Source organism: Chionomys nivalis, chromosome 6, assembly GCF_950005125.1.
Source record: "Chionomys nivalis chromosome 6, mChiNiv1.1, whole genome shotgun sequence".
Taxonomy (NCBI): domain Eukaryota; kingdom Metazoa; phylum Chordata; class Mammalia; order Rodentia; family Cricetidae; genus Chionomys; species Chionomys nivalis.
In genome coordinates this window covers 47084654-47105803 of record NC_080091.1, presented here as the reverse complement: position 1 = coordinate 47105803, position 21150 = coordinate 47084654, and the positions used below count along the sequence as shown (strand labels likewise).

The 21150-nt window shown below is 40.9% G+C and overlaps 1 protein-coding gene across 5 annotated transcripts in view; it reads left to right on the top strand.

The window, feature by feature from the left end:
- The window catches only part of Bod1l1 (biorientation of chromosomes in cell division 1 like 1), a 55608-nt gene that overhangs the window by 14584 nt on the left and 19874 nt on the right, over positions 1 to 21150 (top strand). For 2 of the 5 annotated variants that reach the window (XM_057771135.1, XM_057771131.1), the window contains exons 7-16: positions 1234 to 1345; positions 1765 to 1903; positions 5004 to 5076; positions 6756 to 12750; positions 14578 to 14642; positions 15592 to 15676; positions 17015 to 17058; positions 18363 to 18423; positions 20149 to 20219; positions 21052 to 21124. In XM_057771135.1, the coding sequence (XP_057627118.1) occupies positions 1234 to 1345; positions 1765 to 1903; positions 5004 to 5076; positions 6756 to 12750; positions 14578 to 14642; positions 15592 to 15676; positions 17015 to 17058; positions 18363 to 18423; positions 20149 to 20219; positions 21052 to 21124 (6718 nt within the window). Of the gene's footprint in view, positions 1 to 1233; positions 1346 to 1764; positions 1904 to 5003; positions 5077 to 6755; positions 12751 to 14568; positions 14643 to 15591; positions 15677 to 17014; positions 17059 to 18362; positions 18424 to 20148; positions 20220 to 21051; positions 21125 to 21150 lie in introns of all 5 variants that reach the window. The other 3 variants (XM_057771132.1, XM_057771130.1, XM_057771133.1) reach the window with 2 other exon arrangements.

Below are 21150 nucleotides of genomic sequence, written 5' to 3'. Positions count from 1 at the left end.
ACAAAGGAGGTTGTATCATTGTTACTAACAAGTGAAAAAATGCAGCATATTATGAAAATCCTCATTTCATATAAAGATACAGTGTGCAACAAGTATAGTTTTGAGGGAAATGCAGTCCACTGATTTCCTGGTTTGAAAATGCTTCTATCAAGTATCATTCAATTAATGATAGCTTTTAAAGCAAAATTCATTGGTTTTTAAATGGCTTACAATTTAAGAAACATTAAAATATGAAAATATTTCAAGATAAAGAGGGATGTTGCAGAAAACACTACAAAAATGTGATTGCCAGCTAGTTTTCCTTCTAGACTTATTTCTTAGAGAGGATATTGGATAGGAGCTGTGCGCCTGCTTAGGATTTTTGAAATTTTGACTGTGAGCTCTGAGGCAGAAAGGGGTGGTAAGAATAACAAAATTATTGTGAATTCTCCCTAACTGAGATTCTGCCCTCAGAAAGTCCCAAGGCCACAGCTTAGACTCAGGAATATAACCACTAAGACAGATTGGTGCAGAACTTACCTGTCACTTAAATCTGTATTTCAACTGTTCCTTTAGGAATAATTGAAAAGCTATGAGGGGCTTACCCACTTAAGCTTGATATTCATATTTTTATAGCTTTTCCCCCTTTTTTTATTGTAACAACTAGTTTGTTAAATCACCTTTTCTCAGAGTTATATCTTTCCTTTCAAACCAATGGCATTCTAAAACAGTAATTAAAAGTTTTCTTATCTGTGTCTTCTGTCATCTGGTAGCTTCCAAAATAGAGCAATCGTAGCCGTACGTACATATACTTGGTGTATGTCTACTTTTTTTTTTTTAAGATTTATGTGTATGTTTTGCCTGTGTGTATATCTGTATACCTAGTGACTGCAGAATTTAGAAGAAGGTGTTGGATCCCCTGGAACTGGAGTTAGTGGTGGTTGTTAGCTATCATGTGGGTGCTGGGAACTGATCCTGGGTCCTCTATAAGAACAACAAGTGCTTTTAACCCCTGAGCCATCTTGTTAGCCTTATGTATGTGTGTATCCCATTGATGTGTAAGAACATCAGAAGAGCAAACTAAAACTGTGTTAGCTGGGGGAACTTTGAATACTTGGCAGTTACACCCAAGGCCTCATTTGCTGGACCAGATCACTACCTCCAAGAGGCACTCTCAGTTTTTTTCTCAAATATGTTCTCTCAGAATGTCTTTGTTTTTACCTGATAATTTGTCATGCAATTTTATGGTTTTAGGCTAAAGAAAAAGAAGAGAGACTTTTGAGAAGACGAATCAATAGAGAGAAACTTGAAGAAAAACGAAAACAGAAAGCAGAGAAGACGAAATCTTCCAAAGTGAAGAGCCAAGGTATAGCAGTTATTGCTGCTATTTGAGAGTACGTTATACTCACAGTCATCTGGTACTTAGTCTCATATTGCTTGTGACATATGCATAGAGAATAGCGTGATCTGTTCCTCAGTGTGGAAGTAATTTATCCTGTAGTAGTGGATAAAAGTAGTTGAGCATTTCTGGTGAAGAGCGCACAGCTAGACTACACCTTATGTCATCTTTGCTTTTCCCTTTCCTTTTCTGCTCCTCTCTTTGATCCTGGGGAGTATGCTGACATTTATTTGGCAGAGTAACTACAACAAAATTGAGATTTGTTTTAATTATAACACCTTAGTGAAAAGTAAATATAGCACTGTCACAAAACTGTCTTCTAAAGCCAAGCTTATTTATTTATCTACTTATTGTGTGTGTGTGTGTGTGTGTGTGTGTGTTTCTAGGGAAAAGTAGTGTGGACCTAGAAGACTCATCAACCAAGACTTCGGAACTGAAAACCCCAAGAATTAAAGAAGTCCTTAAAGAATGGAAAGTTCTAGAGAAAAAAGTAGCCTTAAGCAAAAGGAGAAGAAAAGATTCAAGGTACATTTTTGTCTGCTGTGCTCTAATTGTTACATTAGTGGTGTGCTTCCAGAAGAGGGCATTGAAAGTGGTCATAGGCTGTCTTAAAAAGTAACCAGGGGGGCAGTGGTGGTGCACGCCTTTAATCCCAGCCCTTGGGAGGCAGAGTCAGGTGGATCTCTGTGAGTTCGAGGCCAGCCTGGTCTACAGAGTTCCAGGACTGACTACATAGTTACTGGAAAACCCTATCTTGAAAAACCAAAAAAAAAAAAAAAAATATTGCCGGGCAATGGTGGCGCACACCTTTAATCCCAGCACTCGGGAGGCAGAGGCAGGTGGATCTCTGTGAGTTCAAGACCAGCCTGGTCTACAAGAGCTAGTTCCAGGACAGGCTCCAAAGTCACCGAGAAACCCTGTCTCGAAAAACCAAAAAAAAAAAAAGTAACCAGGGGCTGGGAGGTGGTGGTGCACACCTTTAATCCCAGCACTCTGGAGGCAGAGGCAGGTGGATCTCTGTGAGTTCAAGACCAGCCTGGTCTACAAGAGCTAGTTCCAGGACAGGCTCCAAAGTCACCGAGAAACCCTGTCTCGAAAAACCAAAAAAAAAAAAAGTAACCAGGGGCTGGGAGGTGGTGGTGCACACCTTTAATCCCAGCACTCTGGAGGCAGAGGCAGGCGGATCTCTGTGAGTTCGAGGCCAGCCTGGTCTACAAGAGCTAGTTCAGGACAGGAACCAAAAAGCTATGGAGAAACCCTGTCTTGAAAATCAAAAAAAAAAAAAAAAAAAAAAAAAAAGTAACCAGGCATGGTGGTGCCCACCATTAATCCCAACACTTAAGAGGCATGGGCAGTGGAATCTCTGCGAGTTGGAGGCCAACCAGGTCTTCATAGAGGGTTTCAGGGCAACCAGGGTTCTAGAAAGAGACCCTGTCTCCCCATTTAAAGAAAAAAAGTCCTCTTTACTTAGTCTCTGCATTTTGATGGGCTGTGAGTTTTTGTGAGTTTTTGTGTTAACTACCATTTTTGTGCAGAGAAACATCTCTGTTGCAGTCTGAGATTTGCACTAATCTGTAGGTATAGAAATAACCCTGGAACTGCCTGTGTAGACCAGGATGGCCTTGAACTCACAGAGGTCTTTCTGCCTCTGCCTCTCCATGACTGGAATTAAAGGTGTATGCCATCACATCTGGCTTTTTTAGAGATAAAAATGTATAGGGCACGTTGGTATTTTATCTATTTTATCTATTTAGCAGAATAACAGTAGTGCGTTCACCCCTGGGTCCTATGAGCTCCCCAATTATGCATTTTTTAAGTCAAATTTATAGTACTAGGCGTGTGTTTCTTTTTATAGATCAGGCCTTCAATACAGCAGAATGATTAGTGGCATTCATGCCAGTATTGCACCTATGAGCATGTCTTGCCATGCTGGTCATTATTGTAGCTCACTAAGTCCACAACTCTAGGACTGCTGATGATTCACTCCATCCCCAGGAGCCTGCTTAACCCTCTGGTACTATGAAATCTAACCAGCAGGGAGGACGCTTTCAGAGTAGCACCAGCTTGATTTCTCCATGTCCTGTGACCAAGGTGTGTGTTGTCAGTAACAGGATCTTACCATCAAGTTATGGTGACCACTAAGATTGGTGGCAATAACCTATACTGTGCTGGGAGTCTCTGAGACCTCCTCCCAGCCAAAAACTTGAGGGGAGGCATCTCATACCTGGTCTAGGTTTTTATTTGGCAACCTGTGGCTTCTTGGGGGCACATTATTCTGTGTGGATCCCAGAGATACTACTCAGGTCACTTGTCTTGGCAGGAAGCAGCTTTACCTGCTGGGCCATCTTGCTGACCTTGACATTCTTAATTGAAAAACGGAAGTGGATGCACCCATGGGAATAATTTTTACTATTTTGTATTGGGAAGTAATTGTAGTGGGGGGGGGGGATCGTACAGAAAAACAGAATAAAGAAAACAACAGTCTGTTGGATTAAAAAAAGAAAGTGAAAGTCTCACCTTGAATATAGATGTTACCGTGTGTTTATAATGGCCTTCATTGTGTTAAGAATATAGTATTTTAAAGTAATATTTTAATTAATTTTGTGAGAATCTGACAGAAACTTGAGATTCTACTCCAGAAATATACAGACATAAGCATGAAGTTTCTACTGAGTATCGGAGAATTGAGTTTAAGGGCCGCAGGAAGAACTTGGAGAAGTATCTTGTCTGGGTCCATGGTAACCACTTACTAACAGTGGGTGCATCTGATCACCAGTCTTTTCAGCACCTTTTTTTTTTTTAACATCATCCCATCATTTTTCCCTTTCACATAAAGTCAGGTTCTTTTAATTTTTTAAACACTGTATTATCATTGCTAATTGTTTAAAAATTACAAAGGCAGAGAGACTCTTGAAAGTAGCTGTGATGTGATGTGAACCATGGCCTACAGTTTTACTGTTCTATTAAATTGCAATTCTTCTTTTAAGTTTATTTTTTTATTATTTTATGTGTATGTGTATACATAAGCATTTATCTGTATCACATATATGCAGGAGCCTATGGAGACCAGGAGTTGGTGTTGTATGCTCTAGAACTGGAGTTAAAAGTGGTTGTGAGCTGCCATGTGGGTGCTGGGACCCAAACCCAGAGCTTCTGAAAGAGCAGCAGATGCTTTTAGTCATTGAGCACTCTCTCTCTCCATCCCATCATTGCAATTATGTAAATTAATCATAAACTTCAAGATAAGTAGATTTACAGAACTCAGAGAGATGTCAGTTCTCAGATTTATTGTACCCTGTTCATCTTGCTGTGAATCATAAAGTCCTCCCTGCTTCCCGAAAAGGTGGTTGGGCTTTCAGATGTCTGCCTAGCAGATGTAGTGTTCACAGTGCAGCACATTAGGAATTGTCCCTGTAACATGTTTTCCTTTAGACCAGGAGCAGTTCATGCCACAATTGGACTGGGTTGTGCTCTCTGATGCCTAAGAGTGAGGTTTAAATTAAAGTGTAACCATCCTCCACCAATGAAGGGAGAAGTCACGGCAAAGAAAAGACTTTCTTTCAACTTTCTTGTGAGATTCTTAGAGTCAGATTAGAAATTCATATTTGATTTACTTCCCTCTCAGGAATGTTGATGAGAATTCCAAAAAGAAACAGCAGACTGAGGAAGAGTCCAAAGAAGCCCTCAAAACAAGTGAGGTACGTCTTAATGAGACCCTTGTCACCTGCCCTTTTGTTACGGGTGGGTTATTCATGTTCCTTTGCAGTGAAACAGCGTAGTATGATCTTTTCTGTGTGATGTCTTAAAACCACTCTGTTCACCTTAAGCCTCATCCCATTCTGACCTGAATTCCTTGTTGTAATGAGTCGATACATATGATTTTGTTTGGTCTAGGTAAGAAACTGTTTCTGTACCTTCTTTATTCTGTTTCTTATATATAGCAATAACAAAGTTGTCAGTAAGAAGAAAGAGGAGAGAAAACTAAAATTCCTATAACAGGTCTTCTACTTTATATCTTTGGTTTCCTGTCTACATACACATAGTCTTTTGGAGGGAAACTACTCTAACCAAAAAAAATTAAGAATTTGCCCACCTTGTGTTACCTCATAGACTTCATAATTATTCAGTGATTGACTGTTGTCGTACTGAATGGATGCATTCTTAATTACCTAAGCACTAGCTTGTATTTGACACTAAGGTTGTGTCCAAAATGTGCTCATTTTAAATTGTTAAAAATAAACCTGGTTGTGGTGGTACACCCCTTTAATCCTAGCACTCTAATCTAACACTTTCATCCCAGGAGGCAGAAGCAGGCAAATCTCTGAGTTCAAGGCCAGCCTTGTCTACCAAGTGAGTTCCAGGACAGCCAGGTCTACACAGAGAAACCTTGTCTTGGGATTTAAAAAAAAAATTGTGAAAATAGATATATTGAATACATTTATTCCCTGTGTTCAGTTATTCTCTTGGAACAGATTTTGGCTTTAACTGAGTTTAAATCTTTTATTTGTATAAACATATCCATAATTCTATAGCTAACTAACTCATGATGTTTCTGGAATAGAGACACTAACGACTTAGTAATTGTTAATAACCAGTAAATTTCTTTATTTAGAAATTAGAGTCGTATTTAGGCATACATCCTGATATGTTAATGCATATATTAAGTTGTGTAACTTGCTTTTGTGACTTTTTTATGGAAATTATCTCATAAAGTTTTACATGTTAATATACTAAGTTTCAAAACTGGGGTGACAAGGAAAATTTAAGTACTGTTCATGCTTCCTTAACATCTGCCCAGAACACATGAACATATATATGTGTATATGCTTATGTCACGTGTATTTGCTTACACTGTTACTCAGTTACTGTACATACATTTGGATGTATGTATAGTACATCCAAATATTATAAAATATTTATGTATTTTATAAATAGAGTATTATAAAATAATCTAAATTCACATGGCTTCTATAAGTGATTTGGGTTTCTAGATTTAAAAATAAACCTTTACTTCATCAGCATGTGTATTTTTATATTGAAAAACACCAGACTGTTCCTTAGCTTGCATTTATTAAGAACTATTGGGTATTGGTGAACTATAGTCATTTATAGAATTGAAGACTTCTAAGTGCATGGGTCGGCTAGGTGGAATAGCTGTTCCTTAAAAGCTGGGAAGAATGCAAGATTTATTGTGATCATCTAGACACTTATATTGCAGTGAGTTTGAGCTTAGTGGTGTCTAATACCTACCATAGGCTGCATTATCTGTGGAGCAGATGAATTTGTCTCGGATATTCCAGAACTCACATATTAAGTGTACCTAATAGTAAGCTTATGTATAACATGTGTCTCATAGGAACCCTATGTTTTCTGACAGTACTGTGAAAGAGAAAAGGCCTCCTCCAAGGACCTGAAGCATGCTCATGGAAAAGGTGAATCAAGTAAGCCTGCCCGGAGGCTTTCAGAATCTCTGCATTCAGCTGAGGAAAACAAAACTGAGTCGAAGGTAGAAAGAGAACATAAGCGACGTACATCCACCCCTGTTGTAATGGAAGGAGCTCTGGAAGAAACCGATACAAGAGATGGAAAAAAGCAAGCAGAACGCTTAGAAATTAATGTGGATGAAGCCCAGAAACAGAAAAGCACCCTTAAAAATGAAAAGTATCAAAAGAAAGATGAACCTGAAACTCATGGGAAAGGCCTGCCTAAAAAAGAGGCAAAGTCCACCAAGGAGAAACCTGAGAAGGAGAAAGCTCAATCAGAAGAAAAATTGTCTTCAAAACACAGATACAAAGGTGATGGGATACATAAAGCAGGTGATGAGACTGAACTTCACTCTTCTGAGAAAGGTTTAAAAGTAGAGGAAAATACTCAGAAGCAAAGTCAACAAACCAAACTTCCTTCAGATGATAAAGCTGAACGTAAAAGTAAGCACAGGAATGAAAGGAAGTTGTCAGTGTTGGGTAGAGACGGAAGGCCAGTTTCTGAGTACGCTATAAAAACAGATGAGCATGCACGTAAAGAGAGCAAAAAGGAGAGGCACCTGCCATCTGAAAAAGCCAAGGCAGAGCACAAGTCGAGAAGGTCAAGTGACTCTAAACTTCAGAAGGATGTAAGCTCCAAGCAGCACAGTGTTACATTGCAGAAAAGAAGCGAGAGCTGTTCTGAAGAGAAGTGTGAGACAGACTCCACTAATGCCGATAGCAGTTTAAAGCCTGAAGAGATTCATAAAGAGAGGCGAAAAATGAAGAGTTTGTTGGAAGAGAAGCTTGTGTTAAAGTCTAAATCAAAAGGTCAAGGCAAACAAATAAAAGTTGCTGAAACAGAATCTCAAGAAAGTGTCACAAAACAGGTGACAACTTCAAAGCCTGATAAGGAGAAGAATACAGAAGACAATGACCCAGAAAGGCAACGCAAGTCCAAACTTGAAGACAGATCTTCAGAAGAAGCTGTCATTGACCCTGCACTGGAGAATGCTACACCTTCAGCACATGGTGCTCAGAAGGACTCTGGGCACAAAACTAAGTTATCACTGGTAAAAGAGAAGCATAAGACCGATAAAGACTCAACCTCCTCCAAACCTGAGAGGAGGTTCTCAGATGGGCACAGAAGCAGAGGCTTAAAGCACAGTAGTAAAGACATGAAAAAAAAAGAAGAAAATAAACCAGATGACAAAGATGGTAAAGAAGTTGACAGCAGTCATGAAAAGGGCAAAGGAAATGGCTCAGTCATAGAAAAGAAATTAAGCAAAAGATTGTGTGAAAACCGAAGAGGAAGCATATCACAGGAAATGGCCAAGGAAGATAAGTTAGCAGCAACCAGTTTAGGCCCTGCCAGTAGTTCCTCCCTGCAGAGAACCAAAAAAAGCAGTGAAACCACATCCATCCCTGAACAAGAACCAATGGAAATTGATTCTGAGGCAACTGCAGAAAATGTGTCTGAACATTCTAAAACCCAAGACATCAGTAATAATAGTTCTCAGCAAGACATTGACTTTGAAAATGTTACAAAACATAAAGCTGCTGCTGGGGTTTTAAAGGATGAGTTAAGAACTTCCATGATAGATTCAAAACCAGCAGCTGTGACGTGTAAATCAGGGCGTGGACTAGCAGTTACTAGCAATTCTGAAAAGCATACTGACCATAAAAGCCCCTTGACCAAGAAAGTGCATATCCAAAGTGCTACATCAAAACCAACTAGGGAGAGAGAGCCAGTTCAGCGAGGAGCCCATGACATAAATGTAGATTCCGAAGGGAGTCGGAGAGTGCTCTCTAGGGCCCCATCAGAAAATGAGAGGATACAGAAGAATTTGAAAGGCACATCCAGAGCCACCGAAGAATGTGGCGCTCAAGGGGATGCTTCTTTGGAATGCTCTACAGACTCAGACCTCTCATCATCCTCAGGCTCCGCTGTTGTACCTCAGAAAGAATCTCATGACTCAAGTACAGTTCCTGTAGTTGACAGAGAAATGATTCCAGAAGGTGGCACAGCTGGCACCTCCCTTGTAAATAATTATGATAGCCCTAACCAAAGTTTGACGATTAAGAAGTCAGAAGTCCATAAGACAAGCGGCAGCAAAGAAAGTAGTGATGGCTCCACAGCAGATATGCCATCAAAAGCAAACACCAGTAGCAAAAGGCACCTTCCTGAAGATGGCCAGACCACATTGCTGCACAGTAAAGAAAGCAAAGCAAGTATACCTCTTGCTGGCAAGTCAACGGACATGACTGGAGAAAATAAGAACATTAGCAAGCAAAGGAACTTGATGGGCACAGCCAAAAAAGAGAGTGATCTGAATGTAGAGCCTGATGTAAAACAGGACAGTACTGCTGTTGAGAATGTGGTAGACCTGAGTACAAGAAAGGAAGCTGAAACAGTCAGACGTAAGCATAACAGAGATCCAGACGAAAGTAAACAAATACCAACTGATGTGGAAAGGAAGACTGAAAACAATGAGGTAGATACCAGTGCTATGCGTGATACTGCTTCTGTGTCACAGCAAAGGCATGGGAAAATGGAGAGGGTGGCAGCAGGATCTGGTAGACGAGACAAAGCTTTCATTGCTACTAGTACTGAAGGGAAGGACAAAGGCATCATGTTAAATCCCATCAAGGCTGGGGATGCAACCACCACTTCATCTGAAACAGGAGAGAAGGGGATGACCTTACCTTGTACAAGTATTGAGGCAGATGAGGGCTTCATAATGGGTGCAAGCCCTAGAAACCATCCCCTTCAGGTTGGGGCAGAAGCCAGTGAGTGCACTGTTTTTGCTGCAGCTGAAGAGGGTAGGGGTGTTGTCACAGAAGGATTTGCTGAAAGTGAGACTTTGCTCACAAGTTCCAAGGAAGGAGAAAGTGGAGAGTGTACTGTTGCTGAATCAGAAGACAGAGTGGCAGACCCCTTGGTAGCTCATACAGTTCAAACTGAAGCCAATGTGAACAGTGTTGCAACAGAGGAAAAAGATGATGCAGTAACCAGTGCAGGCTCTGAGGAAAAGTGTGATGGTTCTTCGTGTACAGTTGAGGGGACTGCTACTTTTACTGGTGAAGTTGAAAGTGATGGGGCTGTTACAAGTGCTGGCACAGAAATAAGAGCAGGATCTGTGAGCAGTGAAGATGTTGTTGGGTCCCAGGAAAATAGGACACGAGTTGGTTCTAAAAAGGAAACAGAAGGCACTGTGACATGTACTGAAGCCAAAGGAAGAAGTGATAGCTTCATCTTCTCCTTGGTAACTGGAGTGGGAACCCCAGAACAACGGGTAGTTACAGGTGCAGATGTGGTCCAAGTAAATGGTGATAAGCCTCGCGAGGCAAGTGCCAACCAAGGAGATGGTTCTGCAAATGATGGTACAGAAGGTGAGAGTGCAGTCACCAGCACAGGCATTACTGAAGAAGAGGGGGAAGGGTCAGCAAACTGCACAGGCTCAGAAGACAGCAGTGAACGCTGTGCCATAAGTTCTGAAACAGAAGAGAATGCAGAGAGTGCAATGGATAGCACAGAGGCCAAAGACATTACAAACATACCTTTGGTGGCTGTTGGTCCCTGTGATGACGAAGACATTGTGACCAGCACAGGTGCAAAAGAAGAGGATGATGAGGGGGAGGGTGTTGTGACTAGTACTGGAAGAGGAAATGAAACCAGCCATGCTTTGACTTGCACGGGGATAGAAGAAAGTGAAGGAATGTTAGTTTGTGAGAGTGCGGAAGGGGGTGCTCAGATTGGCCCTACAGTGGAACATGTGGATGCTGAGGCTGGGGCGACCACTGTGAATACAAATGACAGTAATGTTGATAGTGTGAGTGGTGCAGAGAAGGAAATCAAAGACACTGATATCTGCTCCAGTGCCAAAGGGATTGTGGAAAGCAGTGTGACCAGTGCCTTTACAGGGAACAGTGATGGGCCTCCAGTTCTAGGTGGTAGTGAAGGACCTGTGGCTAGTGCAACTTCTCATCACAGTGATAGTCAGCTTACCAGGAAGGAAACAGTGGAAGATACAACTATTTCCACTGGGTTGGTGAGGGGCAGTGATGATGTGCTCGTGTCTGGTGCAGTTCCAGAATATGAAGTCGGCCACACATCACCCAGGGGAAAAGATGAAGGTGTCATCACTTCTGTAGAAAGTGAAGACTGTGATGGCCTTATGGCTTCTACAGCCAGTTCTGATGTTTCCAACAAGGACAGTTTAGCTGGGAGTAAAAGTCAAGGCAATGGCTTGATGATTTCTACCAGTACAAATGACTGCACCCTTCAGATAAGTGCAACGATAGATGTGAGGAGAGGGCATTTGTGTCCTCTGAGCACTGAAGAAAATACAGAAGACACAAGAATACACATGGAAGGATTTGAGGCTCCTATGCCCAGTGCAATTTCAGGTGATGAGAGCCACCTCACTTGTGCTACCAGAAGTGAAGAGAAGGATGAGTGTGCCATGATTTCCACAAGCATAGGGGAAGAATTCGAAGTTCCTATTTCCAGCGCAGTTACCATCACATGTGCTAAGAGCGAACAGCCAGTTGCAGCAGCTGAGGAAAGCACTGCAGGTCCAGTCTTGGTAAGCACCGAGGACTTTGAGGTACCTATGCCTAGTGCTCATCATACTGAAGCTGAAAGTCCTCTTGCCTCAACCAGCAAGGAAGAAAAGGATGAGTGTGCTCTCATTTCTACCAGCATAGCAGAAGACTGTGAAGCCTCTGTCTCTGGTGTAAGTGAAAATGCACCATCTGTTACCGATGGGAACGCAGTTATCTCAACAAGTTCAGTGGAAGACTGCGAAGGCTCTGTGTCCAGTGCTGTCCCTCAGGAAGCAGTCATACCAGTAGAGGAGACGGGTGACACTGCTATGATTTCCACAAGCACCTCTGAAGGACGTGAAGCAGTCATGCTTGGTACTGTCCCTACAGATGAAGACCAGGCCACCACTGTGAGAGGGGAAGATCTGAGTGATGCTGCCATTATCTCCACCAGCACAACAGAGTGTGTGCTGATGTGCTCTAGCCTAAGCAGACATGAAGAGAGCCAGCCAGCCACACACAACCCAGAAGGAAATGGTGATCATTTGACTACAAAGCAAAGTAAGTGTGAACTACCCATGCCCAGCCTCATGGCTGAGAGTAACTGTCAGTGCCCTGGGCCATCCACAATAGTCAGAGAAGTGGGCCCCTTGATGGCAGTGAGCACCAAAGGGGAGAATGACAGGCTGGCAGTCTGTGAGCCCTCTGCAGGGCAAAGCCAGCCAGGTACTGCTTCGTGCATAGGAGAGGAAAACAGACTTGGCAAGGACTGCCCTGGTCAAGATCTCAGTTCAGAAGAAAGGAATGCATTGCTGACCTCTGTTCAGAGGGAGAACAAAAGTGCAGAGGCAGAGGCAGCAGGACACAGTAGCACAGCTAGTGGTATTGCAAGAAGGTACTCAGAGAGGAATGCAAACTCGGTGTCTGACAAATTGTCTGAGACCAACTGTCTGACAGGACCAGAACAGACGTCTGCTGAGGACTCCTCTGGCAGTAGTCACTGTCTGGCAGCAGTAAATGCTGGTGCTAAAACTGATGACATGCTGCCCATCAGAGATGCTGCATTGGAGTGTCCTTCTGACCAGCAGGCACCTGAGAACAACTTGAAAACTACCACCAAATGTATTACTGGCCAAGAGTCACAAATGGGTCCTTCCCACACAGCAGTCCTTCCAGCTGCCTGCCATGTAGCTCCATCTACTCCACAACGGGAGGGGGACTTGACTGCAAAAAGTGACCACAGTAGCACATGGACTAGTGAAAGGTTTGCTGAGAAACATGTTCCTGGTACAAGGCAGTCACTCCACAGGGAAGGAAACTTTGACGACGCTGTTCTTCCTGAGGAGAGTGAGTGTGGCATCGGTGAGAATCCTTTATGATTATGTAGTCTAACACTTTACTGAGGTAGTTTTATAACATCCTGTATTTTAAACATTAAAACTAGACCTGTAGCTCATGTGTCAGTATAGAAAAGGCAGGAGGCTAAGGGCAGGCACCTCAACTTGTTAATCTTCATGACTAGCAAGTTTCTGAGCCATCTTCAGATTTCTTGTTTGTGTGTGCCTTGGTTGGTTTGGTTTGATTTGCAGTATCCTGGGGATTGAACCCAGGGCCTCTTACAAATACTCTACATCTGAGCTACATAGACTTCCGGCTCCTATTTTTATTCTTAACTGAGTTTGCTATTCAAGTAAGACACATTAATTTCCAATTTAGAAAATTTGGGTGAGGGGATTTCAGAGAGTGCTGGTTTTGTGGAAATCAGTAATCACTTTCAGAGGTATAATTGCAGTTATTCATCCAGTTTCAGATGCTGTGTACAGTACTTCTGTTCTAGGATCTAGGGGTACAGATAATCAATGGGAAGACAATTAAGAATGCTGCCTCATGTGACACTCATTGGCAGTGATTCAAGTATAACAGGTGTTTAGATGGAAGTGAAAAATAGCGTATTCTACAAACTCGAGTTTCTGAGTAAGACTTGAAGGGGCCAGTGGACCTTGATTCATCTCCATTCTAGCTTTTTAAACTATGGCATCCTGAACCTTTAAAATGGAACCATTCTTTCTTGCACTTAGTCTAGCTTCAGAAAATTGATGCTAGTAGATTTAGCCCTCTTTGTTATAGGTACTTAAGAAACAGCATTAAGAAATGACCTAAGGAGTCTTCTCCAGAGAGGGGAGCACACCAATTGTCCAGTACCAAATGGTCAGCCCTGAAGGTGTGCATACAAGTAATGTTATACTAAGCAGATTATATATTTAGAAGTATATATAAATACAGATAGATAGATAGATGGATGGATGGATGGATGGATGGATGGATGGATGGATGGATGTAGCACAAGTAGGGATATATGAGAGGATTGGAGGGAGAAAAGGGAAAAGAAAAATGATGTACTTATAATCTCAAGAATAAAAGAAAATGAAAGAAAAAAGTATTCTAAGGGTTGAAATAAATAACTTTAACTTTTCCCATTGCATTTAGTGGAGAATGAATTGAATGCTCTGATGCTTTTTGTGACTCAGTGTTACTGCACGCTATTATTCCTCCATTCCCTTTTCTGTCCCCTGGAAGGGCAGACAGAAGGGTTTTTAAACAAGAAAGACCTGCATGCTCTGGGGAAAATGAAGGCTTTTCTTTGTTAGTGTCAGTGTGAAGTGAGGGAAACGAAACCACAGCTACAAAGGGACGGGATAAAATTGCCCACCTGAGAAGATCCCATTGTCTGTGGATCTACCTGACAGGTTTCCATTTTTCGTTCAGTCTCAGTGTCAAGAAGTAAAGTGGGTCTATAAATCATGTCTTGATCGGGCATTTATAAATCTCTGTTGTTCAGAATGTTGCATATATAGTTTTAGGAACAAATTTGATAGAGCTGGCTATAGAACAATACTAGGAAATAAGATCTCTCCATAAATAATATGTTATCTCCCTTTCTAGGCAGTTAGCTTTTTATGCAAGCAAGAAATAATTCCATTGTCCCACAAATGAGCAAATAGCCACTGTTTTTTTTCTAGCCCCCCTTTTACCCACAGAGTACTCCTTTTTCTGCTGTTTTGCTTACAGTGAACTAATTCAGCAAGGGTAGGTGGCTCTGAGTGCTGATAACATGTTGTTACTTTTCTGTGTGAGATGTATTTTGCATTCAAAATTTTTAAGTTATGTTAATTCTTTGAGTTTCATTAGGCAATGTGGAGTTACCACCAAAGAGTATAGGAGAATCAGGACTGTCAGCCAACTTGGCAACTGAGGTAAGACCAGTAGCTCAGTAAGTCTTGACAGGGAGTGGTGTGGGCTGTTGGCCGTGCACACATCAGCAGTATGTGGCCTTTTCTCATACCGGTGACACATGGTGTTGTTATTGTCATCCTGGGGTAAAAAGCTAGGAACTCCAGTAATATTAGTAAAAAGTGCCATTTTCAGATCTAGCTCCTCAAAGCAAACATGGAGTCACCTTCCATTTCTCTCATCTGTGTTTAATCCGCTGTCAACAAAACATAAGTCCATGACTTTCTGTTCCCATAGCTACCAGCCTCACCTAAGCGACCACTTTAATGGCTTCCTGTTAGACATGGACTTCTGTTCCAATCTTATGGTTGACGTCACCATGCCTAATATCTTTTAAAACATAAGTTGGGTCACGTCATAGCTCTGCTTAAATTCTCCATGGTTTCATATTTTGAATAAAATTTTTCTTATTTAGACTCTTTTTTTTTCTAAATTGATTCCACAGTTCTTGCCAGCTATGTGTGACAAGCTAGCAATGAATGGGGGGTTACCCCAAAAGAGTATTGGGCAGGTAACAAGAAGTGTTTATAAAAGGACATTGGTGCAGAATTCTGAAAGTAGATTTGAAGTTTATTGGAAGAGAAAAGAGAAAAACTAGGCAAGGAGATGGGATGAGTGAAACTGTTGTACCGCAGTCTCCCAGGTATGAAGCTTTAGAGTGGCAAGGTAGTGGGGCCAATCAGGAAGGATGACATGTATTGTACTAAACTATGGCTTTAACCTTCTGCTTTAAGATGGTGAAAGGTGAGATTAGACTGATCATTCCTGTGTTAGTTTAAATGTTGATGTGCTCATTTTTCAGTTCATGGGAAGATAGATTTTTAAGTTGCTTCTAAATGCTACGGGATAGTCTAATTTACCACAGTTGCCAGCTAGTCTCACTTATTTTTTTGGTGCCTTGGACTTTTGTAGACATCTTTGCGTTCAGAGGAAGATACCAATCATGGAGTTGCAGTAGCATCTGGAAACCCCTGTGTTGGAAGGCCAAGTGCATCAGGTAGGCTGGTTTTAGCAGTTGTTCACTGTCTGCCCCTGCATATATTTTTATCTTTTACTGCAGCTTAAAGTTGGTGGATGGTTTATAGTAAAATACTGACAGACTATGAATTTGCCTCTTATTTTTTAAAATAGTTCAGACAAAATCTTCATTCTTTTTCCTTTTTTTTTATTAAAGATTTATTTAAAATTTTGTTGATGTGAATGGCTGGGTGTTCACATGAATGTATGCAGGTGATTCGTGAAGCCAGAGTTGTCAGGTCGCCTCCAGCTGGAATTAGAGGCACTTGAGAGTCACTTTGTAAGTGCACTGGGAACTGAACTTCGGTCTTCTGAAAGGGCAGTGTACCTCATAACTGTTGACCTCTCCCTTGAGCCACGCACTGTTTTGTTTTTAACATACACTTTTCATATCCTGTTTTATATAGGGTTGTTGTTTAAATATAACCTCTCCAAATAATACTGGTAAAAGAAAAATTGTCAGGGACAGGTGCTTTATTCCCTGCGAGTTTCTCCATGCCCTAACTGCCCTTCTGAGGACTGTTGCAGCTTGTTCCCCACAACCAATCATGTGTCCACTTGATCACCTTGGCTCTCAGCCCTAGAACTCTGGCTTTTGCCCTAGTGACAGCACAAAACTACTCTTAGCTTGCATCACCTTTCCTCAGACTGCAACAGATGCTGAGTCATTCATTCTGAAGTTAAATAATCCAAACCATGAATAAATTAGTTAATGCATATGGGTGTTTCAATCGTGCATAATGTTCACTGTCTATAAGGAAATATTTGTGCATTCTCAGTCTTTGGTTCCCATAGCTAGCTTTAGACTGTTTTACTGTGTTTAGGTACAATTCAATAAGAGATCTATTTACATAGAAGGAAGCTGTTTAAAAGAAAAATGTATATTCTGTCATTGTTGAGGAGAAACAGTAGGCTTTGTACTTCAAGTTCCAAGACTATAAACAGACCATTGCTGTGTGAGGGGAAAGGCTCTAACCTTTCATCTGATGACATTATTTTTAAATGAGCTAGTTTAACTGCAGCCTAGCAGATAGCATTAAGGTCTTCCACCTTTTCCTTAGCTCCAATGACTTAAGTAGGTAAGTCACTGCATGACTTAATGGGCTACAGACATTAGTATAAAGATACAAGCTGTTTTTCTGATAATATGCAGAACACAGATTGTAAAAACTGATTGATTAGAGTTTTATGATTCTCAAAAATGCAGGTCACTTGACATTATCCTGTTCAATTCCTCTGCTCTGGAAATGTTTAAATGTGTTTCTCTCCATTTCAAACACAGTGTTATTTTCTTGTGTCTCATCTTCTTTTTGAACAGGTGAACAGGTGAAAGAAGCATCATTGGTGAGCGAATCACAAAATGTAAGTAACTGTAGTGTTTGAGCTAGTGTGGGAAGGTGTTTGTGCAGCAGGCCATTTGGTATTGTGAGCTCCACTCAAGTTCTCCATGCTGACAGTGCTTACACTCGACCTCTGCCATAGTCGCCTACATGCTATGACAAAAAACTCTGAGCTCTCTGGCTTTTATTATAATAAAATCACAAATTCTTAAACCTTCCTGGCAATATAGGCAAAATAGTTTTTAGCTTGAAAGTTAGACTCACTTTATGAAGGTCGAAAGCTTGTCTGAAGAGACTGAACTGTGATTGTAATAAACATTTTTCTCCAGCTGTGGTTCTCATCATTTCTTTGAATCCCTTGAAAGCTTAGTTTTGTTTTGTTTTGTGTCAGTGTATATGTAGGGAACATAACACCAGAGGTGAATATTTTATGAATGCTTACAAATCTCCATTAGCTGTGCTTTCCAGAACATCCATGAATTCTGGAAGAGATGGGAGAACTTTGCTTGCTTCTGGGCACTGTGGGGTCAGAATCTTTACCTCAACTCATGGAACAGACCAGTTTTGTACCTAGAAGCTCGCACCCTATGCTGCAAAGGAGAAGAAGTCCCTGTAGTGGGGCTCTGATTTGCCCTGCAAGCTGGAACCTCTAGCACCAGACAGTGCTTGCCACCCAGTCGCCCCAAGTCCCCAGCGGAGTACAGCCTCTAGCAGTCATGAGGGCCTATAGCTAGGACTGCAAAGTGCTGTAGGACATCAAGACTGCGTAGTTTAAAACAAAGTGACATTGACAAAATTAGCCAAATCGGTAATTTTATGACAAAAATACTTCAGAGTTTTGATGGGTCTTGTTGATTGGGATTTTCTAACTTTTTCTGAGGCAGGGTCTTGCACTATATCCTGTTGCTTCATATATAGGTCAACCAGCCACAAGCTAATAGCAATCCTCTGCCTCACCCTCCCTGGTGCTAGGATTGCACATGTGGGCACTGTTCCCAGCTCAAGAGTTTTTAAAGATAAAGAAAGGAGAACGTGTAAGATCTCTTTAATGGGATAGAATTCAGAGGTTGAAATTATTCTTGCTTATTTTGCTTTTTCCAAAATCATTTTAAAGACAAGGAGAATAAACATTGAAGCATGGTAACTTCTAGAATTTTTTCACAAAGAAGGCCCTCTGTGCCCTTGAACTTTTGGGTAAGCTGAAGGAAACATGCACCCTAGTCCTGGCAGCATTGTTGTAAACAGCCACGTTACACACATGTCTTTTTACCTGCTGTTAAGTTTATGTGAGACTGTCCATAAAGAACCCTTTTATTGTATGTTTAGGTTGAAAATTCAGACTCAAGAATCATTGAAGAAATACACTGTGAATCTCAAAACAAAGGAGGTAAGTTAATGAATTCCACAGTAGTAATTTTAGTACTAATTATAATTACCATTTGCTGAGAGCCTTCTATTTCTTGTACTCTTTTACTTCTCAGATATTCTCGCATAGTTTATGTAGTTCAATAAAGTGAACACTAAGCATCACATTTATAGTTTAGGAAATAGCTTAGAGGTTTAGTAATTTGGCCATACAGCTAAGAAGTGGTATTTGACCTTAACTAGCTACAGGAACTTTGCCAGTGATCTCACAGCGGCTTCACTCCTGTGTGAAGCCAAGTACATAGTCTCCTGTGATTTCTGTGGTAGAAATAATGGAATGCTGCACCATGCCTCCAGCTGAGCGTTTGTTAACTTCTCACAGTCTCAATGTGATAACAGGTCAGGCAGTTGCATTTATGTGAGTCAATCCTTGTTACACATAACCTTCAAAGGCCACTAGCTCCAAAGAGAAAATTCTGTTCTCAACCAGCATGTGAAATTTTGTTGGTTTCTTTTTTTTTTAATTTTTTTATGATTTATTTATCTTTATGTGCATTGGTGTGAAGGTGTCAGATCCCCTGGAACTGGATTTTCAGACAGTTGTGAGCTGCCATGTGGGTGCTGGGAATTGAACCCCAGTCCTCTGGAAGAGCAGTCAGTGCTCTTAACCACTGAGCCATTTCTCCAGCCCCTTGTTGGTTTCTGTTAGCTAATTTTGTTGATTCTGTAATCCAAGATTGGAGAAAGATATATATATACACACACCTCATAATTGCTTTGAACTGTATCTTAGACAACAATAAAACAGTCATAGTGATTGATAGACATTCATGTGCCCATCACCTCATTTATCATACCTTAAAATTCAGCATATTTGTCTCACTCATCTATTAAAATGTTAGTCCCCAGAGAGTTTCCTAGTCACAATCTCTTTCTCTTATCACAGTTCAAAGGGAACCACTGCTCTGCATTTACTAGGTATGGTTTTAGTTTCATAAAGATGCATAGCATATGTTGCCTGGTTTAGGTGAATAGTAACCACATTTTATAAACATTTCCACTTTTCACCCTATTTGCCTGTTTTGCTGTATGTTCTGATGTCCTGTCTTCTTTATTATATAAGTCCAGTTACTTTACAGTAATGCTAGTTAGTATCCCATTGTGTAAATATTCCACAGTTAATTTTTGCTTCTGTTATTGATGAACATTCCAATTTTTTGCAGCCTTTCCTAATTACAGAGTACCACTTTGCACGTCCCTGTCCTTCAAAACATGAGCAGTGCCCTATATCTCTAGATTTACTCGGTTACAATCACATCTTCAATGCACTGAATGCTAGCTTTTCTTCAGTGACAGACTTATCACTTCACACTTGTGTTTTACCTGACCATGTTAGGCTGGGATGCTCGCTAATCTGTCATGTGTGCAGTACTTCATGGGGATTCTTTGTATTCTCCTAACACTGTTTGGTTACAAAGCTGAAGGAAGAAGGCCTTAAAGTTTGCTGTGCAAAATTCAGTTTTGTGGCACTGGCATAGTCCTTTCATGCTTGGGCCATGTTTATTCACATTTCACACTGAACACACAACAGCACTTTTGGGAGAATACATCATTCTCCCACCTGAACTGTCATCCACAGTGCCTAGTGCATAACTGCTATGCAACAGGATGACTAGACAGTTTTTCCTAACCACGTGCACAGACACCCAGGTTTAAGATGATTTCTGTTGTTGTGTTTACTATTCAGAAATACTCAGCGGTACAAAAGACAGCACGGAAGCCCTAAGCGGATGCAGCGCTGAAGCAGATTCTGAAGAGGTGTGTTGCATAGTTCACTCAAGTGTTCTTGTGTTGTATGTAGGATTCTAGCCTCTATGTGAAGAAAGGTGTTAGAAAGTTCTATTTGTTTTGTTTGTGCTCTGATTGTTATGTGGAAGTTTCATGTATGTTTTGATTATATTTGCCCTCTCCCCAGTTCTTCCCCACCACCTGTATTTTTCTCCCCACCCAACTCTGTGTCTTTTTTTTCTAAAGTTCCAATTTGTGCTGTCAAAATATTATTTCTTTGTATAAATTAAACGGATGTTAGAGTGGTCTGTATCACATATCATTTGTGCCTGTTTCCTCTGCTGTAATGCTTAGGTACTGTGTCCCTGTTATGTGTTCAGAATGTATCGTTTTGCACTAGCATTCATCTACTGTATTAGCTCAGTCTAAGTGAAGGTGCCAAAGTTTCCTTTTCTTTTCTTTCTTTTTTTCTTTCTTCTTCTACTTCTTCTACTTCTTCTTCTTCTTCTTCTTCTTCTTCTTCTTCTTCTTCTTCTTCTTCTTCTTCTTCTTCTTTTTGTTGTTGTTGTTGTTGTTGTTTTTGATTTTTAGAGACAGATTTTTTTTCTCAAAACAGGCAGCCTTGGCTGTCCTAGAACTCACTCTGTAGACCAGGCTGTCCTCAAACTCATAGAAATCCTCCTGCCTCTTTCTCCCAAGTGCTGAAATTAAAGTCATGTGCCACCACCACCACCCAACAGGTGGTAAAGTCTCTAATAGCATTTTTTTTAATTAATGTACCTACTTACTATAAATGATAAAAGTTATTACTATGTGTCCCTACTTTAAGTGCTGCCTATAACATGGTCATTGTAAATTCCAGGTTGAAGAGGAAGAAAGGCACATGTCTAAAAGAAACAGGAAGGAGCATTACCCCTCCTCAGAAGACGAGCTAGGTATTAATGTGTGCTTCTGTTTTAGA